We start from the raw sequence: 27750 nt of genomic DNA, 5'->3' as shown, positions 1-27750 counted from the left end.
ATCACTATGTATAGAAATATATAAACACCATATTGTTGTGCAATATGTATAATAGATAAACAATCAGTTCGAATCAAATTGAATATTTCTTTCAATGTTACGGCAAGTTTCAGTGAGATAAATTTGTCACTATATATAGCAAACTCAGATATTGTGTTATTTTAAATTGATTATCAACTGGAATCAGATTTAACATTTTCAATGTTATAGCAATTAGGAAAGATGCAACACAGAACTATGGAAAACTAAACGTGAAAGGAACAATATTAAGCTTTGTGTAATCCAGTATGTGGAATATTGAAATAATTACTTTGTTTCTTCACTTATCGTTTCAAACGAATGTTGTCTATTGAAAAATGTTGAATTTTCTAATGAGAGATTTCCTAAGGGATAAATCTAAGTATTTTCAAGGTTTAGTTTCTATTAAGATCTATTGAATCCAATTAGTCTCCTCTTGCATAACGTAAACATATTATATTTAGTTAACCCTTTGAACTCTAGACTCCAATGTAGCACCAGTAATACCAAATATTGTACTGAATCTCAAAAGATCATCAAATGTCACAAACATCCTACTAACACCGAAAACAAAAGGTCAAAAAAACGTCACAACCCTTCAATCTTCACGGTACCATAACAATTACTGACAGATTACAAAATCTAGAGTGCTAACTCAAGAAACTCACCCTTGTGCGCAAGAGGACCTGCACTCGCCGCTCTGCAGCTGCAGACCGTCTTGGCAGGCGGTGCAGTTCAAGCGCGACACACAGGTCTTGCAAGTGTGTAAGCAGAGCACGCAGACCGGTCTCGAGGGTTGCGCCATGGAATAATACCCGTCATCGCACTGATACACGCAGCGTTTCCCTTGGAGCAGCAGCGAGGACTGACAGGAGATGCAGTTGTCTTTGGTGGGCCCGGCGCAGGTTTTGCACGAGGTGTGGCACGGTTTGCAGTGGCCATTTTCATAGTACTCGGAGACATCGCAGCGGTCGCGGTGCTCCGGCGCGCAGAGACCCTCTTCGTTGACGCTCCAGCCGTCGATGCAGCTCGTGCAAGTCGCTGTGGCGCAGGTTGCGCATCCCGGTGGACAGGGCACGCACTCTCGGCGCTTCTTGTCTGCGCTGAAGCCTGCTGGGCAGGACGCTCGACAGGTTCCTGGGATTCAAAGAAACGTGGACTACACACTGAGTTCTTGTGATAATTAGAGGTTCTCGGACTTCAGTTTATGACAACGGGAGAGTTTATTTTTGAATATTTTAGAGTTTCGTTTTCTACAATCGGTATTTGTCCTTGCGATAAAGTTTTAGTCATTTTGACTTTCATACAATCCATTGCATTCTATGAATCGTGAAACTAGATTGATTTACGTCGTGTTTGGACTCATTTTGACCAGCAGATTCTCACCGTTCCATCGGTACTACATGTAACAAAGTAAAACCAAAATAATTCCACTCCAAATTTCCTTCATCGCACGTTTACATTTGACACGTGCATCCCTTGCACTCTTACCCTCGATTTTCATCAAAGTCTCTATCTAGCTTCCACTGTATCAATTCCCTGCCTTTGTCAGACTATACTATCGAGTCAATTCCTACAAGCAAATCGCTTCCTCTTCTATTCCGATAACTCGGAAACTGTAAAATTTAACCGAGCCTAGCTTTAGAGTTTCGTTTCGTTCGTCTTAATGACCGAGCAGGTCGCAAACTCGGATTTTCCGAAGGGTCGGCCAGAACACGTGCATAACGGCCCTTCCAGACGAGAGTCGGCCCGAAGGAAATCTCCGCGTCCCATCGGAACTTCGAGAAACCCTATAGTCGTGCTCTGCCCTCGCCCCGCTCGGAAAGGGGTGGTTAGAGGGCGTTAACCGGTATTTTGTAGCAAAAGCAAAGACACTCTGATCGGAGTGAACCAAAAGACGTCTCAGCGCGCTCGACCCGGCACGAGAAGTCGCGGTCGGGGACCAGGAGACATTTCGACGCTTCGTGCGAGTCATCGGGACAGTCAACATCTCGCGACCCAGCGGGACAGCCATCTTCTCGGCACTCGGTGCGATAGTCATCGTCGCATCGTACATTTCAACACTTCGCACTAGTCAGTGGCACAGTCAACTCGCCACGATCCAGTGGAGCAGTCAACTTCCCGCCACTTAGCGCGACAGTCGGCAACACGTACAGTCCATTTATACATACTCGACGGGACTTGATCCACTGAAGTTCCTCGTTTAATCGTCGCTAAGACAATCTCGTAGTATCGATAGCAACCGGTGGAAAATGACGTTGCAAAGTAGATAGCAAAGTGGCGCAAGCTGAGTCTATTCTCCGAAGCGATTACCGCGTGCTCGGCTACTTACCATTCAGAGAAAACAATCCGGGCCGACAGGAGATGCATTGGTACTCGGTGGTGCCGTTGCAGGTCTCGCACGACGAATGACACGGCGCACAGTTGTAATCTTGCGTCTCGTAGGTGTACAGGGGACACGCCGCGTAACACTTGTTTTCGTACATTACCAGGTGATGCTCGCAACTGGTGCACTTATCCGGCCTATCCTGGCAGCTCGCGCAGTTCGCTTCGCAGGGCACACATGTGCTGTTCTCAGTGTCTGAAAATGCAAGATCCTCCCGTTTAGCTACGGAAACTTCGTTCGCTCGGTTAACCGCCCGAGCCCCGAGCGACAAGATAGCGGTTCTACGTCGCGCCGCCTAGAAGTGTCAGTCGCTGGCAATTTCCTTCGAGTTATTCGTTTTTATTAACGATCACGCTATGTAACGTTTGTTTTTGCAACAATAGAAAAGTGTAAGTGAGTTTTTAAATTGAAACGAAAGAGATGAAGCTTATTTATTTCTTTTCCTTCGAATTCGTTTTTTATCTTTGTTATTACCTGCCTAGGACTGGAAGAATGTAACGATCACGATATTTAACGTTTGTTTTTGTGACAAAAGAAAAGTTTAAGTAAGTTTCTGAATTGAGTTGAAAGAAGCGCGATTGCTTGGTAGTTTTTATTTGGAACTTTTGTGAGAACCGGTGGGACTCGAACGGTTAATTCTGAATTTCCTCATTTCTTTCTAGCACAGTGGGAGTGGAGTTTCCTCGCTTACTCTCGTAATATCCTTCGGGGCACTGCTGCAGACACACTGCCAAATCGGTGACACGCAGATGAGCAGGTGCGCAGGAGAGGCAAGAGTCCTGGCCAGCACCGGCGCAGATTTCGCAGGACTCATGGCAAGGCCAGCAGACGCCGCCTTGGTTCGGGAAGCTCCTCGGTGGGCAGCGACTCACGCACGTGCTGAAATTGTAGTTGTCTCTTTAACGCTAGAACTAGCACTCAAAATCACTTACTTCTGATTTCTTCTGTTTGCAATCATTAAAAAAGCAACGGATCATTCTCTAAGAATATTAAAGAAATTCTGTAAAACTCAATGCGCACACTGAATTGTAAATTAATAGAAACCTCAACAGATGCCTTGCAGTTCCTACAGAAAAATCTCTAGAAGTTAATTCGACTCTTAGTTCTAGTGTTAATGCTTTTCGATGCTACATATAGTTTCGTAAACACATTACAATTCAAAATCTGGTTACTACTCTACGAACAAGTAGAATACAAGTCTACTCAATCAGAAAACGTTACGTTTCCATTCTACCGGCGAACGAACCGTGGATCTTTTCCGAGAGGACGTCGGTATGCGAGGATTTAAGTAATTACGCTTATGCACGTGATGCAGGGTCTGTTGCCTGTGTTTATAATCAACCGCGATGAATGCTAAGGAGCAATTATCCACAGAACAAACGATTTCGCGTATGAACGAGTCGGGATAGAAAGAATAGCTTCGTTCCCAGCGGAAGTTTCGTTTGTCGCGAATGCGCGACAGACACGGTGCACGCGGCAATTGCTTTAACTTTGCGGAATTAGCTGTTCAAGTTTCTCGTTTCGAAGAACAGCGGGAATTTATTGGACACGTTATTACGCACGCGGAACGAGCGCCGTTTATTTGAAAGAAGGAACAAAGGACTTGCGCGCGACGAACGCTGGATTTACGGGGCGCGTCAATTTGACGTATATTGAATTTTATTAACATTCCTTAGTCGGATTTTTAACGCGTTAAATGCCGCGTCGGTCACCGATGATTTGCTCGACGCAAATTGCAGTACGCGTTGCTCGGCAACGTCGGTCGGAGATTAATTTCGATCGAAAGCTTGGAAGACTTTCGGTTGAGCGTCTCTGACGTATAAAGTAAGCTTCGCGTTTAGAAGACGCAAATGGTTAATCCTTCGTCGAGATATTTTCAAAATATATTATATTATTATGTCGTTTTCGGTGTTATCGGTAAGAAGAATCGTTTGTAGTGCTCTCTACAATCTTTTCAAACGCATTTCTCAACTTAGGAGAGCTTCGGCCAAAGTCTGCAAATGGAGTTGGACCGAGCGGAGACCGAACTAGCAGAGAAGAAGGAAGAATTAAGAGCTGTGAAGGATCAAATTCGAGCGGAGGCAGCAGAAATGGTAGAAGAAAGAGGTACAGCTTCTTCTATTTACAAGGCTCTGTCACGCAACTGTCGCCATTTCTCAAACACCTCGACAAATGTTTCGAATAAAAGTCTCCTGGACATCATCAAATACATCAGATTCCCAAGAAGCTTTAACACTAGATTTACGGAGATTCATTTTCCTTGTTCTATTGTCCTCACAAAAATTGATATTCGTTCACATAGATTTTAGAAACCAGTTTAAACGCAGACATCAATCGAAATCGACACAAACGTTTAGCAAATAAAGTTTATAAAATTCAGTATCAGTCGAACTGACTCCTGTGAATCTAGTGTTAAAGATCAAGATCATCTTAGTTGCCTACGTCACAGAATATACTTAATTCATTCTCGTAGTTGATGCCAAGAAGTGCCATTTTAAATTGGCCTTGAGCTGAGCTTGAGCGTTGAAAATTAACCTCCATCAAGATAACAATATCAGAATTTGTGGCAGAATTATTTAGTGGTAAATCCTGTGTATATTTACTAAGATATATATTTACTGAGATATTTACTAAGATATATATTGACTAAGATAGTTTGCTAAGATTTATATTTACTAAGTTATATATTTATTTACCAAGATATTTAATAAGTTATATATTTACTAAGATATTTACCAAGATATATATTCACTAAGATATATATTTATTGACCAAGATATTTACTAAATCATATATTTATTTAGTAAGATATTTACTAAGATATATATTTATTTACTAAGAAACTTCAAACACATCAACAAACATCTCAAATAAAACTCTCAAAACCCTTTCCTACGCGACACCCGTTCACTAATCAACCAACACCAAAACTCAAGCCACAAATAGAGAGACTATAAACGAAGAAAACGACAGCAGAAGCATACTCACTTGTCGAGTCGATAATTTTTACAAGCGATACACTGCGTGGGGCCTTTGCCGTAGCAGCCCTGGGGGTCGCACTGCGGGTCGCAGTCGTGCAATATCTTTCTGGTGGCGTCCAGCGAGTCGTCCCCGACTTGCGACGAGGACGGCGGCGAGCCGAATGCGGAGGACGTGTCCCCGGGAAGTCGGTTAGTCAGGATAGGGGCCGAGGAGCCGTCGAGAGTCGCCACGGACGCTTGGACGTTGGAGGCGGCGCCGACGTACGGGCCCTGGTAGCCCTGAAAGGTAGAGGAAGGAAAGAAGTCGGCGTCGCCGCGATGGCCCAGCGATAGTGGAGCATCGTCTACATGGAATGGGTAATGCACGGAGGCGTACGAAGAATGCGCGTGTACCGGGTTAAACTGTCGTGTTCGGATCCTGATGGGATTTGTCGCCGTGCCGTAGAAGATCAGTTGCCATTTCTTCAGGATACCTGCAACAGCACGCCAGGAGTTGGAGTTAGACGTTTGTTGGGTAGGATGAGTCGTGGAGCTTCGAGCCTTTGTACTTTCACTTTTGTAGATTGTTGTTTCCTGTTATTTATGGACTTATGGTTAATCTTTGGCTACTGCAAGCTATGGTGGCTTTCGTGAGTATCTTTTTGAAGGATATAACACTGTAGTTGCATGATTGTTGCACTGTCATTGATAGTTATGCTTATAGTTTAATCTAATAGATTATTAGGTCTAAGCTTTATTAACCCATTATGATTTATTTTTCAACTGTGATCGATATAACTTTGTCAGTAATAATTTATTGAAAAGAGAGAGAAATTTTAGGTTTATTCTATGGCCATGTTTGCTTTGAATTATAATAATCGGTAACAGAAGGATAATATTTTATTTACATTCATAAGAATTGGGTAATGACCCTCAAAATGACCCATTCCTAACGTCTTTGTGCAATTATTAGAAAGGTAACAAATGTTTCTCTGAGAAATGATTGAACAAACTGATTCAGCACTAATCTGAAATCTAAATCAATTAAACCTTCAAGAAATGCACTCTTGGAGTTTTTATAGAGAAATCTGAAAAACTCAATTTAACTGCTCAGTAGTTTTAGTGTTAAGTAGGTCTAATGATTGACTAGGTATAATCTAATTTGAGCAGTGGAAAATTAAACTGTACGATAAATTTTATGACGACCTTGGTTGAGGTCACCGATGACCCCATGGCATCCAACGTAAAATAAGAAAGTTGTATCGATCATAACTGATAAATCAATCGTAGGTCAAGGGTTAATCCTTTGTTTGTTAATCCATTGTATTGTTAATCTATAATCACCCACTGATATTATTGTAAATGATTCTCGTTGCCTAGATCATCACACGGAATTAAACTATTAAACAATGTACACGACAAAGAATGTGTTTCCACGTTTATACCACATTACAAAGTGATTCGATAAATTCTGGATTCGAAGTGAACGAACATTGCACCTGATTCCTGAAAAAATAAATAGAACGTTAACGAAAAAGAAGTTCCACTGGTGAATTAAGTGAAACTAAACGTTGTCAAAAGAATGTTAAAATTAGTTTAGTATAAATTATATTAAATTACTCCTGCTTATATCGGCCTGCAGGTCGATAAAGAGTTATTTTGTTAGGAATTCGACATTCGAATGTCCTTCGACGAGTACACGCTCCATTTTTTGATTTTATTGCGCGCACGAGAGGTTTTTCTAACTAGATTGTGAACTAGTGAAGTAGTGAACTGGTTAAACGACGCGGAAGATGAGAAAATCACTTGCCTGGCGAGTTGACGTGTCGATTCCCGGCATTGATGATCTGTAGGGTCCATCTGCCGTCCGCCTTTTCACCCCAGAAGTGCACGCTGAGGAACGGCCAATCATCGAAGTTCGCGCTGAGCACGTCCCGTGGCCTCTCGAACAGCAAGGTCGATGTTGTGCCCATCGGCGAGGTCAACAGCAATCTCAAATTACCTCGTGGGAAGAATCTTAGCGAGACCTGTTATATAAATGTATGCTCTACTTTCTTCGGAAATAAATATTCGTCTGGTATATCGATAGTTTCAATGTTGTTAGCAATGTGACAATTTAGACAGTGTTTGTTTCTGCTTGATACATTTGACTCTCAACCCCTTGTATTATAGTTAACATTAATTACGAGAGAGACGTGATGATCTCTAGAATTTAACAAGAATCAATGTTGTTCGGGTCAAGCAAGTTATTTTGCATCAATGTATTATCTTCAAATGGAACCACGAAGTAACAATTAACTTCCAAACTGTCGATAGTAAAATATTACACGAGCTTAGAAAATTAAAATCCTAACCCTTTGAACTCTGTAGGCTCCAATATTGCACAAGAATAATATTAGATATTTCAATGAATCTTAAAGAAACTACCCTGCATTATTAGATTTTTCATACATTCAAATTTTGCACTAAGAATATTCAAATATTCATTACTTTCTGACTAAATATTAACGATATTATCTCATCTTATATTATATAACGAGAAAGAATCATTCAATGATTCATATCCTCAATAATTAGGAAATATACAATGTTGGAGAAGATACAGATATCTTTCCAATTTTCTATTAAACATTAACTCTTGCACTCGACAATATTTTTCGTTGCAAATATTCATTAACCATTGATTATCTTCTATAAATTAACAGAACTATTTTATTCCGACGTTTCATTGATACATTACACAAAGTTTAACCCTTTGCGGACGAAGGTTCTTAGAAATATACAAAACCTTCAACAGAAGAAACTAAATGATTCATCAATCGCTTAATCAATAGAAAAATAGGAAACTCTGCAGATCTCTAGATATTCGAGTAATTAACTCACTCGTCTACTTAGTCTTCCAAATATGAACATTTCATCTCGCTAAAATATCGACATTCGTCCGCAAAGGGTTAACATTGAATTAAAAATTTTAAGTTCGCTGTTTCGAATCAGAGACTAAAATTCTCTCGATTGCAAATGATTAATCTTCAATCAACCATTCCATCGTCAACCTAATCCCATCGACTCGCATCCGCAGCCCCTCACCTTGCACTGCACATGTTCGAGGAACCGAACCTCGTTGAGCGAGCCAGCGCACCCCGTGACATCCATGTACGCGCTGAGCGTGTACCCGTAGGTGGGATCGATCCGCCTCTCCTCGTTGATCTCGTCTGACTTGCAGATATGCTGCGGGGGCACGTTGGTCCATTGTTCGGCGAGGCTGACCATGGCGCCGGCGTCCATCAGCCCGTAACCGAATTTGTGGGACACCTTCCGCTTGACGCCGTTCAGGATCCAGCCGGGCTCCTTCTCTAGGGGGCCGGACCTGGAGGTGAGCACCACCAGGTACTGCATGTCCCTCCAGGTGAGGCTCGGATTCGCCTCGAGCGCCAGCGCGGCGATGCCGGCCGCCAACGGGGCCGATGCGGAGGTTCCGGTATGCTCGACGGTGCAAATGTGATCCGGACGCAGCTTCGCGTCCATGTCCACCGTCGCGACGCTCTTGTCGTTGCCCGGCGTCCCCGAGGAGTACGTCGAGGCCAGCGTCGAGCTGCACTCTTCCAGGTACCACGGCTTGTAGCCGCCCTGCGTCGCGCTCGAGATCGACAACGTGAAGATGCTGTTCGTGTAACCGTCGCAGTTGCACGAGTCCGTGTGCCGACCCCCGTTCCCCGAGGCCCACACGAAGATCGAGCCTTTGCCTTTGCGACCCTGTGGAGAGGTTGTTGTTAGGTTGGATTGTTTGATGTGTGGGTGGGAGTTGTTTGTTGTTGGTGTGTATTGGTGGCGAATTTGGGTTATTGAATAGCATTTGATACTGAGATTCTATTCTTTACTAAGTTATTCTTTTGTGGAAGACAGTAGGGGATTGATTAATTATTTGTAATTATTGCTGTGCACTGTTGTTGAATGTGGTTATTGAATATCATTTGATACTGAGATTCTATTCTTTTGATTGTATTGTTTACTAAGCTATTCTTTTGTAGAAGAAAAGTAGGGGAATGATATTGGCTATTTTGCATGTTATGATTGTTTTCAAGTTTCAATTCTAATTTCTTTTGTATTAGAGATTCTATTCTTTTGTAAACTATTCTTTTGCAGCAGAGAAAGTAGGGGAATGATTAATTACTTGCAATTCTTGCAGTTAACTGTTGTCTACTTTGGGTGATTGAATATCATTCCTAATTTCTTTTGTATTAGAGATTCTATTCTTTTCTAAGCTATTCTTTTGCAGCAGAGAAAGCAGGGAGAATTATTAATTACTTGTAATTTTTGCAGTAAACTGTTGTCAACTTTGGGTTATTGAATTCATTCCTAATTTCTTTTGTATTAGAGATTCTATTCTTTTCTGAACTATTTTTTTGTATCGCAGAAAGTAGAGAGAATAATTAATTACTTGCAATTCTTGCAGTGTACTGTTGTCACATGTAACACGATTTGCTTGAAATTCCATTTATACGTTAATCTAGGGACTCAAAACCTACCTTACAGTTTTCAATACGTATCAAACACACATCATAAAAATACACAATCAAATACACCCAACCCTCAATTTCCACGGTAAATTGGTTCCCCAAAAACGTCGTGTAAATTAAAATCGTGTAATTCGATTCCATAATCCACATCAAAAAGAAATACACATGAAATAAATTCAACAAATCCACATGAAACAGTAATATTTACTTTTCTGTACAATAAAACATTATATACATATTGTGAAATAAGAATTCATTAATCCAACAAAATTATATGTAATTCATAAAACAAAAACTAGTTTTTACATTTGTCTGAAATAAATTCTCTCGCTCTTTTCCATGTTAAACCGAAATCGCGCAGTTCGAATTCCATGCAAATCAAGCACTAAGTCTACATAAAAACACACCTAATTCCATCCACACAGAGCACACTAAAAAACAAATAAAAAACAATAAAAAGCAACACAAGAATAAACGAAAGCTTGACAACTTACACTGGTTACCCCGTAAATGAACAAAAACTTGAGTGAAATGCAAGTGCTATCTAAATTCTCTCGCTCCTTTTCAACCATATAAAAACACACCTAATTCCATCCATAAAAACACACAATCTCACAATAAAAAATATCATAAAAATAAACGAAAGCTTGATAACTTACGCTGGTTACACCATAAATGAACGCCCTGCGGGCGAGAGGGCCGGGTCCGTCGACGGTTTTGCCATCATCTTCGGGGCCCCAAGAAGCGCTGTATATATCGATGTGATCAGGATTCAATCCCAGTGCTCTGGCTTCGACAGCGTCGTTTACCGGGCCATCGAGCATTCGCACGCCTGAGAACACGGGAGGTATGCGCGTCAAACAGCTTTCCTTCTCATTGCCCGCGTGTCGTCGCTTCCGCGGCATTCCTACAGCCTCGCGCGCGCGAGCCCGACAAAATGGCGGGTCGCGCGCGGCCCGCCGCCGATCCCTAATCACCATTCGCCGGGGATTTTTCTAGCCGCGAGCTACAGGTTTCCCGCGCGAGCCAAATCGACCGGCGGATTGTTGACAGCCGTTTTAATGGAAACGAGCCGGAGGAATTATCGAAATCCGATATATCGCTCGGAAAAACTTGCGCGCCCGACTTATAATCACTGCGTGATTGACGGTTTAATAATTGTTTCGGCAAGGGAAGGTCGACGGTGATTAAGGCGACAAATGATTAAACGCGGAAAAATGGGTTCGTGTAAGTACTGGCTAATGAGTCGAGTGCAATTAAGTCTGATGTGATTCGAGGAATCGGGAATAAGATAAGATGTTTCATTTTGAAGAGGTTTCTTTAGGAAAATTGACTGTGGGGAATTATAGAGGAATTTCATTATGTGTTTTTGAGGGTTAATTAACACTAGAACTACCAGGTGAGTCAGAATGAATGGTTTTGAGTGTCTTCTTTCGTAATTAGAGGAAAGGCACGAAGATCTTCAGAGAAATTGTTCAAATTACAATATAAGGGAATTGGAAACGAAATAAATAGATTTATTGAGTATTTATAAAAATCTATTTATTAAGTTTTATTAGAAAATGCAGAAGAATCAATTTTACTGATTAGTTCTAGTGTTAAAGGTACTGTAGTTATTATTAACTATTAATTGGAAGTGTTTCGAGTTGATTTTGGTTTACTTGATTTGAATCTGTGTAACTACTTCATTGAACTAGTGCTGTTTTTATTGCTGTTATGTTTTATATATTCTATATTTGGCAATTCAGTGCGAGTAGATTAATAGATTAATTAATATCTAAATTTATATCACTGTATCGTCAATTCATCGCGTATAAACAGATTTTCTATTGTTCGGTTTCTTATTTAATCGAGGTGTATATTAACACTTGAAATCATTTGTTCTTTTGTAATTAGTGAAAGTGTAAATGGGGATTGTTGAAGCTGGTTTAATATCTGCACTGAAATATAGGGCAATTACAGTTTCTAGTCTAGTATTATCAATTATATGAGTTTTATTAGTTTCTAGTGTCATCAGTAATATGAGTTATCAGTGTGCAATGTTAAGTTGCTCCGAAAATGTCGAATAGTTCTATTAATATACTTTTCGAGTGCAAAGGTTGAACAAACGTTGTAAAACAGTGCTCGTTATTCCGTCGCGAACGTATAAGGCGATTACAAAATTTTCGTGCGGTTTCATTACGGGCGAATCAGCGTTCGCGCAAATATAGAGCAGAACACCATGGCGATCAGCTGAAATTAATGTGATCGAATTGCTGTATAACGGTAAAATTAATTTGCCTTAATAAATTGACCACTATAACGGATCAGTGCGGTTAAATGCAATCGCGCCGGGAATATTTACCAGGGAATTTATGGGATCGGATGAATCATCGATATTCCGAAGTCATTGGAGATTTCTTCGACAAAATCACTAGTTGGAATAAAGATAACTATCTGTTTAAATATTTGTTACGATATATTTCATTGTAAACCTCTGTTTAGATACTAAATTAGAATTTTCTAATCTAGTATAGTATTTTATTCCGAAGTCATTGGAGATTTCTTTGACGAAATCACTAGTTGGAATAAAGATAGCTTTCTATTTAAATATTTAGTACGATATATTTCATTGTAAATCTCGGTTTAGATACTAAATTAGAATTTTCTAATCTAGTATAGTATTTTAAATTCTAATCTAAAATTAAGATCTAGATTAGATTCAATTAAGTCATAGGTTGACTAGGAAGATATTATTTAATGATAATTGATACTTTGATGATTAGTGAAGAATATTCCTTAGTTAAAATTCACTCGTTTGTAGTGAATCAGAAACAATTGAGTTACACTCTATTGAAATTTCAAAGGGGTTGACCCCTTGCCCTATTTCTTTCTCGACTCTGATCGATACGGTCACCTTGCCATTAACAATTTATTCGAAAAAGGGAAAAACTGTAGATATTGTGGGAATTGATGTATTTGTGAGAATAGATTGATGAATGCCTATTCAAAGCATTGGAATATTCTAAACTGATTTTCTCTATATTGATTTTTATGTTAACAATTTTTATTTTAGAGATCGAACACACGAATGTTACTTCTTCTGAATTAAAATTAAATATTCTTTTGTTATGAATTATTATACTTCATAGTAAAGATTGACATAGAATATGCTTATCATTCTATTCTTTCTTAATCATTAATATCTAAGTAGTTGTATCGATCATTGAGAAATAGAGGTGCCTCTCACTCACCAATTGGTTTCACACAGTAAAACTATAAAACTTGATACTTAACCCTTTACTCGAAAATTTTTCACTGGAAATGAATTAACGTGAAAACATACATGAATTAAGAAGAATTATTTTATTTCAATGTCCCGTATATCGATGCATGATGCAAAGTTTAATATACATAAGACTTTATAATTTTGCGAACCAAATCAAGTGGTGACTGAAAGGTCACCCCTCTAGTGCAAAGGGTTAATTCATAGTATACAGATCAAGGAACAAAGCTGTTTTACTTCGTTCCATGTACTGATATATTATAGAAAACCGAATATTAACACTAGTGTCATTTCAGTCAGAAAAACAACGGTGAAATTCATGAAACGTCAGAAATAACTCCAGTCCATTGAATGCTGCAATTATTTAACACGTTGAACACCGCACGATTTCATAGAGCAAAATACACAAAATAGAAAAAATACAATATTAAATCATTCGACTGAATTGGATTATTATCATTGCACGTTCATCGCCGCAATGGATAGCATTATTTATAATATAGAAATGTTTGCGAATAATCATCGTTTCATTCAGTACATACAAATCAAGGAACAAAGCTGGACTTCATTACACGTATCGATATATTACAGAAAACTGAATATTCACTATCCTGGAAATGAATTCAGAAATTGGCAGTCTCCTGCGATGAATGTTTTTACCTATTTTACACTATGTACACTAATCTTGTTAGTGTATAGAGTGCAACATTTCGAAGTAATCTAATAGTAATGCAAGATTATCAATGAAAAGACATTATTGAGCCGCGTTTCATACGATTATTTGCGAATCGAAGTCTGCTCGTTTGTCGGGGAACATGGCGTCGCCGGTGTTTCCGGTTGTTGGAAGAATCAGGGTTTCTTACCTCCGATGCTGGCATTGTAGGCGACGCCGACGCCGCAGTATTGGTTGAAAGCAACGGCCGCGACCTCGCCGGCGCACCGAGTCCCGTGCTTGTTGTCGCCGTTGTCCCTTGGCATCGGGTCGTTGTCGTTGTCATTGATATCCCAGCTGGCCTGGTGGTCGTAATTCAGTGCCAGGTCGGGATGATTCGTTTGTATGCCGTCGTCCAGGATCGACACGACGACACCCTTGCCGGTGTAGCCCTTCTGCCACGCTGGGCCGAGGTTCATGTCGTAGCCATCTTTGGCACCGCCGTTCTAGAATGCAGGGAAATTTGGTGAATCGAAATTACTTTTGTTTTTAGGGAATATTGTTTGCGAGTTCCTTGGAGATCTTGAATTATGGGGCGAGTTGTTTTATTTCTATGTTTTATTGTTTTTACATGTCGTAGCCATCTTTGGCTCCGCCGTTCTAGGAGACAATGCAGGGAAATTTTATGTGTGCTGTTCTCTTGTGGGTTTTGTTGGGGAATGGAGGAAATTATTTTTAGTGTTTTCGATTTTGAATTGTGGGACAGAATTGTTTTATTTGTATGCTTTCTTGGGTGAAACGAATGACGAATTCTATGTTTTATTGGGTGAATTGAAGGAAATTACTTTCTATTGCTTTCTGAGAAAATATTATTTGTGACTTGCGTGAAGATCTTGAATTATGGAACGAATTGTTTTATTTCTATGCTTTTTTGGGGGAATTGAATGACATTACTTTCATGATTTTCTGAGAAAATATTAACACATTGCGTACTGGTAACGAGAAATCTCGTTTTTATGTAAAGACTCTTAGCTATATAACTTTGATAATTACCACAGCACTTAAGGAAATATTGAATTTGATTAGATCTAATTGTCTATTTAAAATATATTACATAACAATATGATAGCTGAGTTTTTTTATAGATAGTGATATAAGTGGATCTCACTGAAAATCTGCACAATTCAATTTTCTGATAATTAGCCAGTACGCAATTTGTTGATATTGTTTGTCACTTACTTAGAGGAAGATCTTTCATCAATTATGGGAAGAATTGTTTTATTTCTATGTTTCCTTGGGTGAAATAAACGACAATACTTTCATGATTTTCTGAGGAAATATTAATATTGTCTGCCACCTACTTAGAGCAAGATTTTGCATCAATTATATTGCTAATTTTCTACAGTATCTCATGCAATGTTTAACAAAGAAAACTAAAAATCTTTTTCTATAAGAAAATCTCAGGTTTAACCCTTTGCACTCGACAATATCATTCACTACAAACATTCATCACTTTCCATTGAAATATCAACAATACTGATAACACTAATACAAAATTGAATATTAAATTTTAACGTTCATAACTCCAGTGTCTCGAGTCAAACGATCAAAAGTCGCTTCTCGAGTGCAAAGGATTAAATTAACACATTGAATGCCAGCTAAATTTCAGCTACTAGAAACACACACTTTCAAACATCGATTAAATGAAAATTTCTAACTCACGGAAGAAAATAAGGAATTCGATTTTGTAAATTTCACTTCGAATTCGTGTTACACATATCTAAAATGTTACACGAACGTAGGATTAGCAATTGAACGATAGACTAAAAGTCCGCATTATCGCGGTGCCGGCGCTCTATGTTAAAATGCATTATAATTATCAAACCCAGCACATCTGACAACTTGCACTATTGCAATAAATAATATTCCAAAGCAGCGTCGATAATCGTACACAGGAATTTTTCTTCTGTCCGATGCGAGGCAGAAACTCAGACACGGCCGGGGGCCGTCCTTTTTCGTGCTGATCATAATTCTCTACACGTTTCCTCGAACGATCGTTTTCGCGTGTAGGCAACGGCGATCGCTGCTCTTGTCGTTTCTAGAATTAACGGCCTGCCGGAATATACGGTCCCGGTATTAACAATGAGATGTTTTTCGTTCGCAAACAAGATTCCGCGCTCGGAACAAGCACGCCCTTTCTCGTGATTCCGATCGCGCGGATGTCGGTCGAATCGTTATTCGATGATTTAGTCGTTCTACCGGTCGACACATAACGAATCGAGCAATTGTACAAACTACTGATGAGATCAGTGAGTCGATGACAATGAGGATCTTTGCTTGGTCGCGCCAGGCACGGAATTGGAGCAATTGTTCTGAGATTTGAATTTTCGTGTGAGCGATATTTTTTATATTGTAATGTAATTTTTTCACGTCTTTTGTATTGTATATTGTATTTCTTGGTTTAAGGAAGATTATTTGGAAATAGGAATACTTGTAAATAAATGTTTCAATGTTATTTTCTGTGTTTTTGTAGTGTAAAAATGATGTTTGTTAGCGTAGATATGGTTTGATTATAACAGCCTTGTTCGAAGGATTTCGAAGTAAATACGATAAATGAACAAAATACAATATCTGAAGTATATTGATAATGAATTTAGGTATCTAGGAGACTAATAATAATTAACACGTTTGAATTTTCAAGCTTATATTACCATTTAAACGTGAAACTCCGAATAACGTATTGTAAACTAGTCACGAATTCGTCGCGTTCGCTTGGATCTAACAAGTGCTGGAGGCAAATAACAATTAGAAACAATCAAAGACCTATTGGATCAACAACAGAGAAGCTCTACGAAATGATACAAACAGTCATTACACTGATTCCCACAACAACCTAACAAACCCATAACAATTTCCACATCTTCACCCGCTTCGCTCCGCAATTTCCATCGTATTTACCTCGATCTTCCTTAGATTAAACGACTACATCAACCACCACAACAACAACCACTCAAAAAGTCTATAACCACAACCATAACAAACAAAACAGCTCGCTCCTTTATTCCAAATTTCCGAAAATACCGAGCAAACACGCGAATTCCCATAAGTTCGACCGCGTTACGCGAACGGTTCGCCGCGCATGGACAGTCCGATCACGAAGGAAAATCCCTCGAAGGAAATGGCGGCAGTTGGATCCCGAATACGTTATAACTGTTATCGAGTGTCGTTAAGTCTGGCACACCGGGCGCGACGTAGTCGCGTCACGTAGTCCGTTTTGGTTGATTCGACGGAAGTAGAATCGAAGGGTCCACTTACCAGGTACCACTGTTCCTTAAAGAGCGGATCCGTGAACAGGTTCTGGAAGGGTATCTCCCTGTTTCTTTGTCGGTGGTACGTGGCCTGCCTAGCACGGGGGCCGAACTCGTCGAAAAACGCCGGGTAATCGCCGAACGCGAACGACGTGGGCACGAAGTCCCTCTTCTTGCGCCTCTTCTCGTGCTGCTGCTGGAACCATCGCACCTGCGGAAACAACAGCAGATTTTTCTGTTCACTGCGACACTCGGATTCGGAAACGCGATCGCGCTTTTGACACTTTGACTGCCACGTCAACCGAATTCGGGTGACATTATATTTTACAGAAACGTGGACATTTCTTTCATAACATATCGAACCGAATTTTGTTGGATATAAGAGATATAAGAAAGATAGTGCAGCAGTTATTAAGAAGAATCTTGATTTCTCAGTTTCTGGTTAATAGAGAAAACTGTTTCATATGGAAGTTTTGATGAGTGTTTACGTGGCAAATATTTATTATTATTATTATTATTATTATTATTATTATTATCGTTATAACAACAACAACAACAACAACAACAACAACGTGATATCTCATTTTCTTTAATAAATCGACTTACATCACTTTCAAAATAAACAGTCCAAATATCATACTCTATAGTTTCACCGTGTCAAATCAAGTGGTAACCTCTCGAGTGCAAGGGTTAAGAGATCAAATGTCCATATTTGCAAAAATAACTCGCAAACAAATGATTCAATTACTCAATCAGCAAGAGCTCAGTGTATAATTTCCTCTCTTCCTATCAATTAAGCAATCGATACATAATTTAACTTCATCTGCTGAAGGTTTCGTATATTTCGAAGAATCTTCGTCAAAGGGTTAACCCTTTAATACGACGCTCTATATATTTATTCAAGAATATTTGGTAGTCATTGAAATGTTACCTTCAAATGGTACAATTGTGATACAAATAAATATAGAAAACATGGTTAAAACAAGTAGAAATTGCAATAAAACAGAGTCTGACACAATTATGATACAAATAAATACAGAAAAAACTGTCAAAACAAATAGAAGTTGCAATAAAACAGAGTCTGACACGATTGTGATACTACAAATCAATACAGAAAAAATTGTTAAAACAAGTAGAGTTTGTTATAAAGCAGAATGTCGAGTCTGACTTGTTTTAACAGTTTTTTCTATATCTATTTTTAGTATCACAAGTAGACGTTGCAATAAAACAGAACGTCGAATCTCGACATAGGACTGCAAAAGGTCAATCTTCACCGAATAAAAAATTCTCCATCCTCCACCGAAAGCAATTTTCATAATCACGTCGGTTCCTTCAGGACCTGCTCCAGTTCCGTATTTGTTTCGACTCGATTCGTAATTTGATCGCGATTTAAAGCGGCCTAAAGCGCAGCATTTCGCACAAAAGAATCGTTTAGATACTCTCGCAAAGGGTCGCGCGCTCTTATTGTAATGGAAATCGGAGGGGGGGATTTAAAATTCTTATGTAACAAAGAATTTAAGCCGTCGCATATTCGAAACGACAGTTCATGCATACAGAGCGAGTCCCTTTGTCGGCGCGTGTATAATTCCGAGCGTTGGTTAAGGTTAATAGAACGCGCGGAATCAAGTGTGTCAATTATTGGCCACTCTATACAATAATTTTCAATGGCTCGCGGAACGCATACCTTCCAATTACCGTGACGTGCGTGCGCGGAACAATCGATACGCGAGTATCAATTATTCCAGGGTCCAATTAACACCCGCGTAATCCTTGAAACATCCAATGAAATTCGGGCGCGACGCTAATTATCGCAAGGTCGGTGTTTCTGTTGTATAAGGAGAAATGTTTGTTGTTTCTTTTCTGAAATTGGGGAGAATGGGAACTGGGGGTTTTAATTAGTTAATTTTGACGAGTTAATTCTTTCGTGAATTCTTTAGGTTTTCATATAAATATGTAATTCTTTGTTTCGATTTTTTATTTTATTAAAATATACTCTAAGTATTCGTCCTTCGACACGCTCCATTTTTTTATTTTATTAACTGGTTGAGATTAGTGGAAGAGATGAGAGTAACTTTGACACGTTTAATTTGTTCGAACTGTTCAGCTATCTAAATTATTTAGTTCAGAATGTTACTTTAGAATTTTCTTATAATCTAACAAAACGTCGTATAAAAATATATAAAAAATAAATGATAATAAGGAAATATACAAAAAGTAAAAGTAACTTGAAGACACACATTTTTGTTCGAACTGTTGTGCTATCTAAATTATTTAGTTCAGAATGTTGCAACTTTATCGATTCAGTCTACTTCATAATTTTCTTACAATCTAACAAAACGTCGTATAAAACTACATAAAAAATAAATAATAATAAAAAAAATATACAAAAAGTAAAAATAACTGGTGATTGATTGAAATCACTTCGTTCAAAATATTACAACATCGATTCTTCCATCCCCATCAGACTTCAACTAAAAAAAAGAACGTACGAAACTAAATGTACGAAATGTACGAAATTCTAAATTAAATTGACTAACAATTGAATAATTGTTACTGAAACTAAATTTGTACTAAACTATGTAAAGAACCTGGACTTCATAAATTTGTGAAGCTGTAATACACTGTGGAATGTAAGCAATTCAGCGGAAACCATCCATAAGTTTGACCGATCGAGAAAAAATGACGGAGCTTTTACGTGGAGCAAGGGATTGAAACTGAAGCGGCCATCCCGGGGTCATCTGGACCCGTCGACGGAGCTTTCCTTTAAGAACGAAAACATGGTAGAATATCACCGCGTTCCCAAAGATAATATTGTGATTGACCCATCTTCCCAGCTACTCGCTTTTTCTAAACGATAAAGCACTTCGATTACGGATGGAACGGGAGTCAAGAGGTTTGCTCGAGAAATAACGGAGCCATTACACTCTCTGCAACGTATATTTACAACAAATTTGCCGGAACGGTTCAAGAGTTCATAGGAGATTGTTTGTGCACCGGAATATTGAATAAATAATTCCAAGCTGTATAAAGTTACGTATAATTGAGTACAACGATATGACGAAGTCAATATCTGGAAGAAATATCTTCCTTTGTCCTGTGCTCGCTTGAATACTGTCGATGCCCGAAACTGTGAAATTTAAGCGAGCATCGCAGAGTTTTCCACGAATCCAGCATTCATCGTGTATTTTCGATCTTCGAAATTGATGGAAATATTGAAATGATCGATGAGTAAATGAATTTCCAACTATACGGTAATGTTTTCTAATTACTGAACTATTTGACGAACCATATATTTGACGGCGCACGTCTAATGTGACGTGAAAATAAGTGTTACTCTTCCATCATCGATCGTTAACCTTTGGAGTGAACATACGCACAGGACGAACATCCACATTTGTTCTCCTCCTAATAAATTACTAACGACAAAGTAGTTGTATCTGTTCGTGCACCAGGAAATATTGAATAAATAATTCGAAGTGCGCTGTATAAAGTTACATATAATTGAGTAGAAAATCGAACAGAAAAGTGTGCAACAATACGAATGATAATACAGGTGACGATATAATACACGAGAGCGTGATCGTTAAAATTACAGGAGTCGCCCGGAGAAATCTCCGTCGTCGGTCCGTACTTTGAAAAATTTGGCCTTCCGGCTGGAAACAACTCTGTTTAAAGTGGCGCCGGAGGAGTAGCGACGCGGATGAATTCCCTGATCGGTTGCTTCTTATTCTGCCGATCGGCAAGGGGCGGTCGTCTTTTCCGCCGTTCGTTCGACGAACACGCGCCTCCAACGCAACGGTCGTCCTCGGGTTGCGCCAGTGACGTGTCCGGGAAATTCCTAAAGTCCTGGCCGTAGCTTGAACCCCACACGATCCTCCCTTACCGTTTTAGAATGCCAAACTTATGGGCACCGACGCTAATTCAACGACAAGAAGGCAACATCCTTTAGAAGCGTTCGCGCAGAATTTCTTGGAGCACTAAACGATTTATATTATGAATATTTCGACGCTGTTTCGCGATACGCGATAAGTCGAAGCTAAGTCGATCTACTTCTGTGTCGCTGGTTCAGCGATTTTACAATTTTAATAGTGTTTCATAGATAGAAGTCCAAAGAAACCCTAATCGGATCACGATGTCTTTGATTATTTCATACTGCATTTCCAAAAGTTTGTTAAAATTTGGACTCTTTGAACAAAAACAACGACATTTTAATAATTCCTTTTACTCTAATAAGTGACTAAGAGACATCGTGGTGTAATTAGTTCGATTAGAGTGAAGAAATAATAAATATTTGAGCAGGAGGACTGAAATAGCGTTAATTCCACGGGGCACCCATAAATTCTGCGCGACCGAAGACAATCGGTGTCTATACGAGATATTCTGCGCGATTTCACGCGAAATGGGTGGTGTACGGCAGACAGTAAGCTATGTGCCATAGAAACGGGGAAACATTTTTGCGACCAGGACTTCGGCTCCGTGGAACATGAAACATGCGATCTCCTGGTCATCCGTTAAATTCACAGCTTCTGAAAATTGGCCAGCCTCCAAAGTTTCTGAACTCCGCTCGCGTTCCGCGGCGATATGTGTCACGGTCGTAGCGTCACGTGTGTCGAGGCTCTTGGAGAGAAGTATTGAGACCGCGATTAATTGCGCTTCGCATCAATCATTGTTAACGATACAATCACAACGCAATTTTATTGTTTAATATGGATGTGTTTTTTCTATAGAAACTGGAGCTTGATTTAGATTTTCTTTGATTTATACTGCGGAATGCGAAGATTGATTAATAAGCTTGTTCTTTAATTGCATTTCGTATTAGTTAGTGATAATGATACGATCACAAAGCTATTTTATTGTTCAATATGTTCTATAGAAAATGTAGATTTATACTGCAGAATGCAAAGTTTGGTTAATAAGCTTGTTCTTCTTTTATTGTTTAATTCTATTGTCACGTTTTGTCACAAAATTGTAGCATTATTTGTAATATAGAAATGTCTTCAAATAATTACCGTCTCATTGAGTGAATCATACTGACTAAAAACTTAACAAAATATAGTTACACAGTTAACAAATTGAACGCTGCACGATTTCCCGAAGCAAAATACACGAAATGAGAGAAGTTTCATTGAGTGAATCATAGTGATTCAATTTAGTTGCGTCATTGGTGACCCCATGGCATCCAACGCATTAATAAACATTAACAAACTACGCTGAATATCACGGATACTTCCAAAATCATCGAATTCCGTTTAGAAAACGGCCATTCGGCCGCACAGTGCACTGACTCCTACAACCTAACTCTTCAAATTTCGTCCATAAAACACCCGTTTCACCGCACTATGCGCCACAATTACAAAATTAACAAAATACCCCAACTACACCATTAACAAACAACACTACCCATCACTGATACTCTCAAAATCATCGAGTTCCACCAAGAAAACGGGGATACTCCCGTTGAATTACGCCGACAGCGCGACATGATGTAACTGCGTGACTCCGTCGTTTGTTTCGCGTCTGGTGTTCACGAGCACGGGAAAATTAGAATGCCGAGTAAACAATGGGCGTCGTACTAGAACAGACGCCGTGAAATTACGTGGCTGTGGTGTTTTGAGCCCGCGAGGACGTCAGAGTTTGATAAACACGCGCCGCTCCGCAGGAGAAATCACTTACCCTCGGCTCATCCCGCAGCGATCTGTGATGCGGCTCGCTGCTCGATAGAGATCTCTTGTGCAGCCGTTTATCGGCGAATAGGAAGTACTCCCTGAGTGCTCCGATCTGCGAACAAATAGGACACCTGTTAATTTCTTCGTCGGATGCGACTAGTGCACTGTGCAACTCGCAACGAATCGAAAGTACGCTGTTTCTTGAGATCCTCGAATCTCTTGTTGTGGTGCAATGTTAAATAAATGTGGTTTAAATGCTGTGGTGGTTAAATAAATAAATGTGGTTTAAATGTTGTGGTGCAATGTTAAATAATTAATTCGTGTGCACTGTATAGTGTATTAATAGAATTGAAAGTATAACAAACTTAACATGTTAACTGCCATGTCAGTCACCGATGACTGGCGCTTCCGAGTTATTTAGTGTATAGGGTTACTACGATTCATGCAAACCCTATAAAAATTGTAACAGTTTATTCTTAGTTTCTTCAAATACTACAATAAACAATCTGAGAACTATCTATCACAGAAAGGGTTAAACATCTGCCGAGCGTGACGAATAGGAACCGTTCGAATGAACCCTCCGCCACGCAACACAAGCGAAAACGCTGTAATAGCCGGAAGCCAGCTAGCTCGGAACGTATCGCGATAACGATGATGGTGCTTCCATCGGCTCGTTAGCTCGCATACACTTTGACGAAGTCTCCGAGACAATCAAGACGAAAACTCTTGACGCCTTGATAATATATTCAAAGATGTCACGTGTGTATGAGACGTATATTAATATAAACGTATGAAATGCAATTGATTTTTTCGAAATATCGAAGACGTTTCGCAAAAGAAATGAAATTGTGCGTTGGAATCTTAATTGTAAAGAAAAGGAAACTAATCACCGATCCCTCATAATTCGAACAAATCAATCATTTATAATATTAAAAGCTAAATGTGAAAATGGCGACACCCGAAAGGTTCAATGCGACGTTGACTCGAAATACAATCGATTTTTTCGAAATATCGAAGACGTTTCGCAATGGAAATGAAATTGTGCATTAGTATCTTAATTATCAGAAAAAAGGAAACTAATTACAAATCAATCATTTATAATACGAAAGCCAGACGTGAAAACGGCGACGTCCGAAAGGTTTAAAGCGACGATCGCGCGATGAAACAGATCGGATAAATTGATACGGGAAATTACGGCGTAACGGAAGCTGCCTGTAGCTCTTTCAATTTCTTCCGTAAAATATTGCCGACCGGAAGTAGCTCGATGCATCGAATGCCTCGAGGAGTAAATACTCGGCTGCAAATATTTGCCCGACATAGCAATGTACACCTTTCGCATCGGAGAACCTCTACAAATATCGGTGTCTTCGATTCCGATGCGTTTCTAGATCGTTTCTGACTGGAAACTCTCTCAGGTGAACGGGAAATTCAAAATGTCCTTTGTCGGAACTTGAACAGACTGATGAATCATTGTTTTAATTATCTATAACGTACACGAATAATTTTATTTTGATTTCTGTTAATTTCTTGGGAACAGCGACTGTTGTTTCCTAAAGCGATGATTTATTTATTTATTTATTATTTAGACGATTGCTACGATTCACGTTTCATTTGTAATATTACTTCTTGTAACAGGTGTTAATCACTAATAAACTGACCCGTTCATGGTTTCTCCTTTTAAAAAGGACAAATCATTGAAGAAATTGATTCAGTAGTCAAACTGAATTGCAAATTAATCGAAGCTTCGATACTCTTGAAGTCCCACAGAGAAATTCTAAAAATTATACAACAATATTTTTAGGAACGAAAGATATTCTACCAAGTTTTCACTCGTTCCTCTGAAAAATCATTAAAAAAAATTGATTCATTATGCAAACCGAATTGCAAATCAATCGAAGCTTTGATACTCTTGAAGTCCCATAGAGAAATTCTAAAAATGATGTAACGATATTTTCAGAATCGAAAGATATTCCAACAGATTTTTCATCTTTCTAAAATTGCTACAATCTCAAGCAAAACATCTAAATTCTTACATTCTCCAACTACAACTAGCAAACAGATCGCAGAACCGATTTCCATCGAAGTTCCCGCAGAAACTTAAAAGCTAGAGTGGCCGATACGCGCTTCTTTCCGAAAAAATCGAAATAAAAGCTCCACTGAGTAGACACGCGCATTTATCCGGCCGAACACGGGTGGCCCAATTCGCCAGGGGTCAATCTACATACGTAATTAAGTGAAAAACCTAGAATAAAAGTTTTTTATTTCGCGTCCGAGAAAAAATCGATTGTGAGCGCGTTCCGACGAACAAATTTCATTGCGTAGTTTTTGCTCATTTTTCGCGTTGAATAACCTGCTATCGATTATGTCAGCCGTATTCGCTCGAGTCAGTCATGCGCACGTTCGCTCCGCTAATTTTCAATCTCGATTTCCTCGAGGCGCACGCTTCGCGCAAAAAAAGATAGTCTTATTCTATATCCCCGAGCTTTTTCCTCCATATTTTCGACTCCCGCCGCACGTAAAAATTTTATTTTCCGTCTTCGACTGCTTCGAACGTTGCGGCGCTGCTTGTAAAATTGATTTGACCGGTGGATCGAGTAGAGGTTTCAGTAAAACGTCGATTGGAAATTGTTTATTTGTGAGAATATTTGTATATTTTTCAAATAGACTATATACTCAGTAATGTATTGAGTGTGAGAATATTTAATGGAGGAATCTTGGATGTTAATTCAATGATTAACCTTTGTGCTTCTGTGTTGAGTCATATTTTTCAAAATAGATTATATTCTTTATCTTTTTATATTTTTCAAATAGATTATATTATACACAATCTATTTATATTTTTCAAATAGATTATATACTCAATAACTTATTGAGTATGAGAATAATTAACGAAGGAATCTCAGATCTTGATTCAGTGATTAACCTTTGCGCTTTTATGTTGAGTCACCAGAGATTTTGATATATTATATATATTAACATTAGAAATACCAAGCACTTAAACTGACTTTTCCAAATTTCACTATAAAACTTATAACTGTATTTATTAAGATTCCAGTATAAGTATTACTAAATCTTCTTTAACGATTTCTCAGAAAAGATCTGTACCTTCCCAGTAACTGTATAAAAAGAAATCGGGAATCAGAAGAAATCAGAAATCAATTAATGTATGCTTATGCTAATAATTTACTTATTTCACAAACAACTACGATTAGACTATTATTCATAGAAGTCCCATCGACCGATCGAGTCTTGACTCCTCGATACGTTTCCATATCCTCGAATGCTTTCCTAGCGAGCAAGACCAATAAAGGAAGCACTCGAGAATCTAGAAGCTAAGAAAGGACACTTGACCAGCCGCATTCCAAATAAGATGGACATTGTCATTGTTGTTTCTTCGTTCTCAGCCAGTACTTATCAAACTCCTGCTCAAAGAACGGATGTACTCGCAGTTTCCACTTTGTCCATGTGATATTCTGTGCCTTGTCAAGAAAAATCGACTTTTTTCATCTGGAACCTAAGAACTCTGCATTGCTAATAAGAAGGCACTCGAAACGTCAGAATTTCGATCCCGAAGCACTATTTGCTGGAACTAACTTGAAACTACAGGTTTGACTAGTGTTGTTGGTAAAATAATGAAACTCAGTCATTCAACAAAGCAGCAGAGACACTGAAATTTCAGGAAATAAATTTAAAACAGACAATTCGTCCCTCGAACATTCTTATATCATTAAAAACCACGGAGATCCCCATTAAAAATCGATCTTTATCCAGTAACACACATACAGAAGAAAAAGAATCGATTTTCTTCGTCTGAAACGTAAGAACTCTACATTGCCAATAAGAAGGCACTCGAAACATCAAAATTTCGAAGTAACCGGAAACTAGAGAAACAAACGTTCCCGGAAAATGAAACGCTCGGTTAGAAATTGCATACTCGCGTTCGTAGCCAAACATGTCGGCTTGTAGATAAAAATTATCTGGAATACATGGCGAAGCAGCGATGCATCTTTCGACAATAAAGTTACACGACAGTATCAGCGGAGAAGCTATGATAGGGCGCTATCAAACGCCACAAATATCTGAAGATAAAGCCAACTTTCCCTCGCGTTTCCTTCCCACTTTTTTCCTGCCCTTATCTTATCGTTCCTTCCGTTTTCGTCCGCCTTTTTACTATTCCTCGCGAGATTTCACGCGAACCGCGATTAAATCATTCTCGAATTACACAGAAACTCGAGTGAATCGATTTCGAAGATATCAATAATTACTAAACAAAAAACTCGAAACCTGTCTCGTGAAGATTTTGACAATCTAACAAATATAAATATTCTTCCATTTGTTCAAATTCAATATGTTATTCCTCTGTTACCAATAATTACACTTCAAAGCACAGGTTCGCATAGAACAGGGCTGGCCGACCTTTACCGTGCGCCATTTTGTTTACGGACGAGCTCAGGTGCGGCGGCCATCAGTGATGGCGGTAGAACTACCGAGCATTTGATACGATTAATGTGCAATTCTCATAAAAATTGTAACAATAGATTATTTTCAGTTCCTTTAGACATTCATTATAGTACTAAAATGAAACTATTTTCAAAATCATTTCGAATATTCAATGCTTCGAAGAATAATTGCTAAACAAAAGAATCGAAAGTCATTTTGACTGGTACGGTAGTTCTAGTGTTAAAACCGAAATTCGCCCAATCGTGGTAGTTCTAGTGTTAAGAAAGCGTCGAGAGAAAAATCCCTGAAAAACCCTTTCAGCGCAGAGTAATTATTCACAGCCGCGCGATGAGAAATTCAGTTTCGATTCTGCCGCACACGCCCGTACGAAAGCGCGTCCGCAGTGGGAAGAGGGGACTGTCAGCTTGTCAGGAATTACGGAACAAACATGACAGTATTGGCATCTATCAAAAGATCTCGCAACAGCTTGCGACGACCTTTTCGTGTCACATCCACGGGACCAGACGCGTTTTCCTCT

The 27750-nt window shown here is 39.1% G+C and overlaps 1 protein-coding gene and 1 long non-coding RNA gene across 3 annotated transcripts in view; one reads left to right on the top strand and one right to left on the bottom strand.

Moving 5' to 3' along the window:
• Positions 1-27750, bottom strand: part of Fur2 (furin-like protease 2) — a 527066-nt gene that overhangs the window by 4936 nt on the left and 494380 nt on the right. Inside the window, exons 3-13 of one of the 2 annotated variants that reach the window (XM_031981166.2) lie at positions 22780-22884; positions 17114-17317; positions 14010-14304; positions 10541-10713; positions 8452-9117; positions 7175-7391; positions 5779-5858; positions 5393-5664; positions 3096-3283; positions 2351-2599; positions 687-1155 (exon numbers count right to left, since the gene is read on the bottom strand). In XM_031981166.2, the coding sequence (XP_031837026.1) occupies positions 687-1155; positions 2351-2599; positions 3096-3283; positions 5393-5664; positions 5779-5858; positions 7175-7391; positions 8452-9117; positions 10541-10713; positions 14010-14304; positions 17114-17317; positions 22780-22884 (2918 nt within the window). Of the gene's footprint in view, positions 1-686; positions 1156-2350; positions 2600-3095; positions 3284-5392; positions 5859-7174; positions 7392-8451; positions 9118-10540; positions 10714-14009; positions 14305-17113; positions 17318-22779; positions 22885-27750 lie in introns of both variants that reach the window. The other variant, XM_031981165.2, reaches the window with a different exon arrangement.
• LOC143176916 (uncharacterized) lies at positions 2478-3417 on the top strand. Its single transcript, XR_013001461.1, has 2 exons — positions 2478-2793; positions 3072-3417. It is a non-coding gene; the product is annotated as an uncharacterized LOC143176916 (long non-coding RNA).

Source organism: Nomia melanderi, chromosome 1 (assembly GCF_051020985.1).
Source record: "Nomia melanderi isolate GNS246 chromosome 1, iyNomMela1, whole genome shotgun sequence".
Lineage (NCBI taxonomy): Eukaryota > Metazoa > Arthropoda > Insecta > Hymenoptera > Halictidae > Nomia > Nomia melanderi.
Note: the sequence above shows the minus strand (reverse complement) of the source record. Positions and strands in the feature narration are given on the sequence as shown.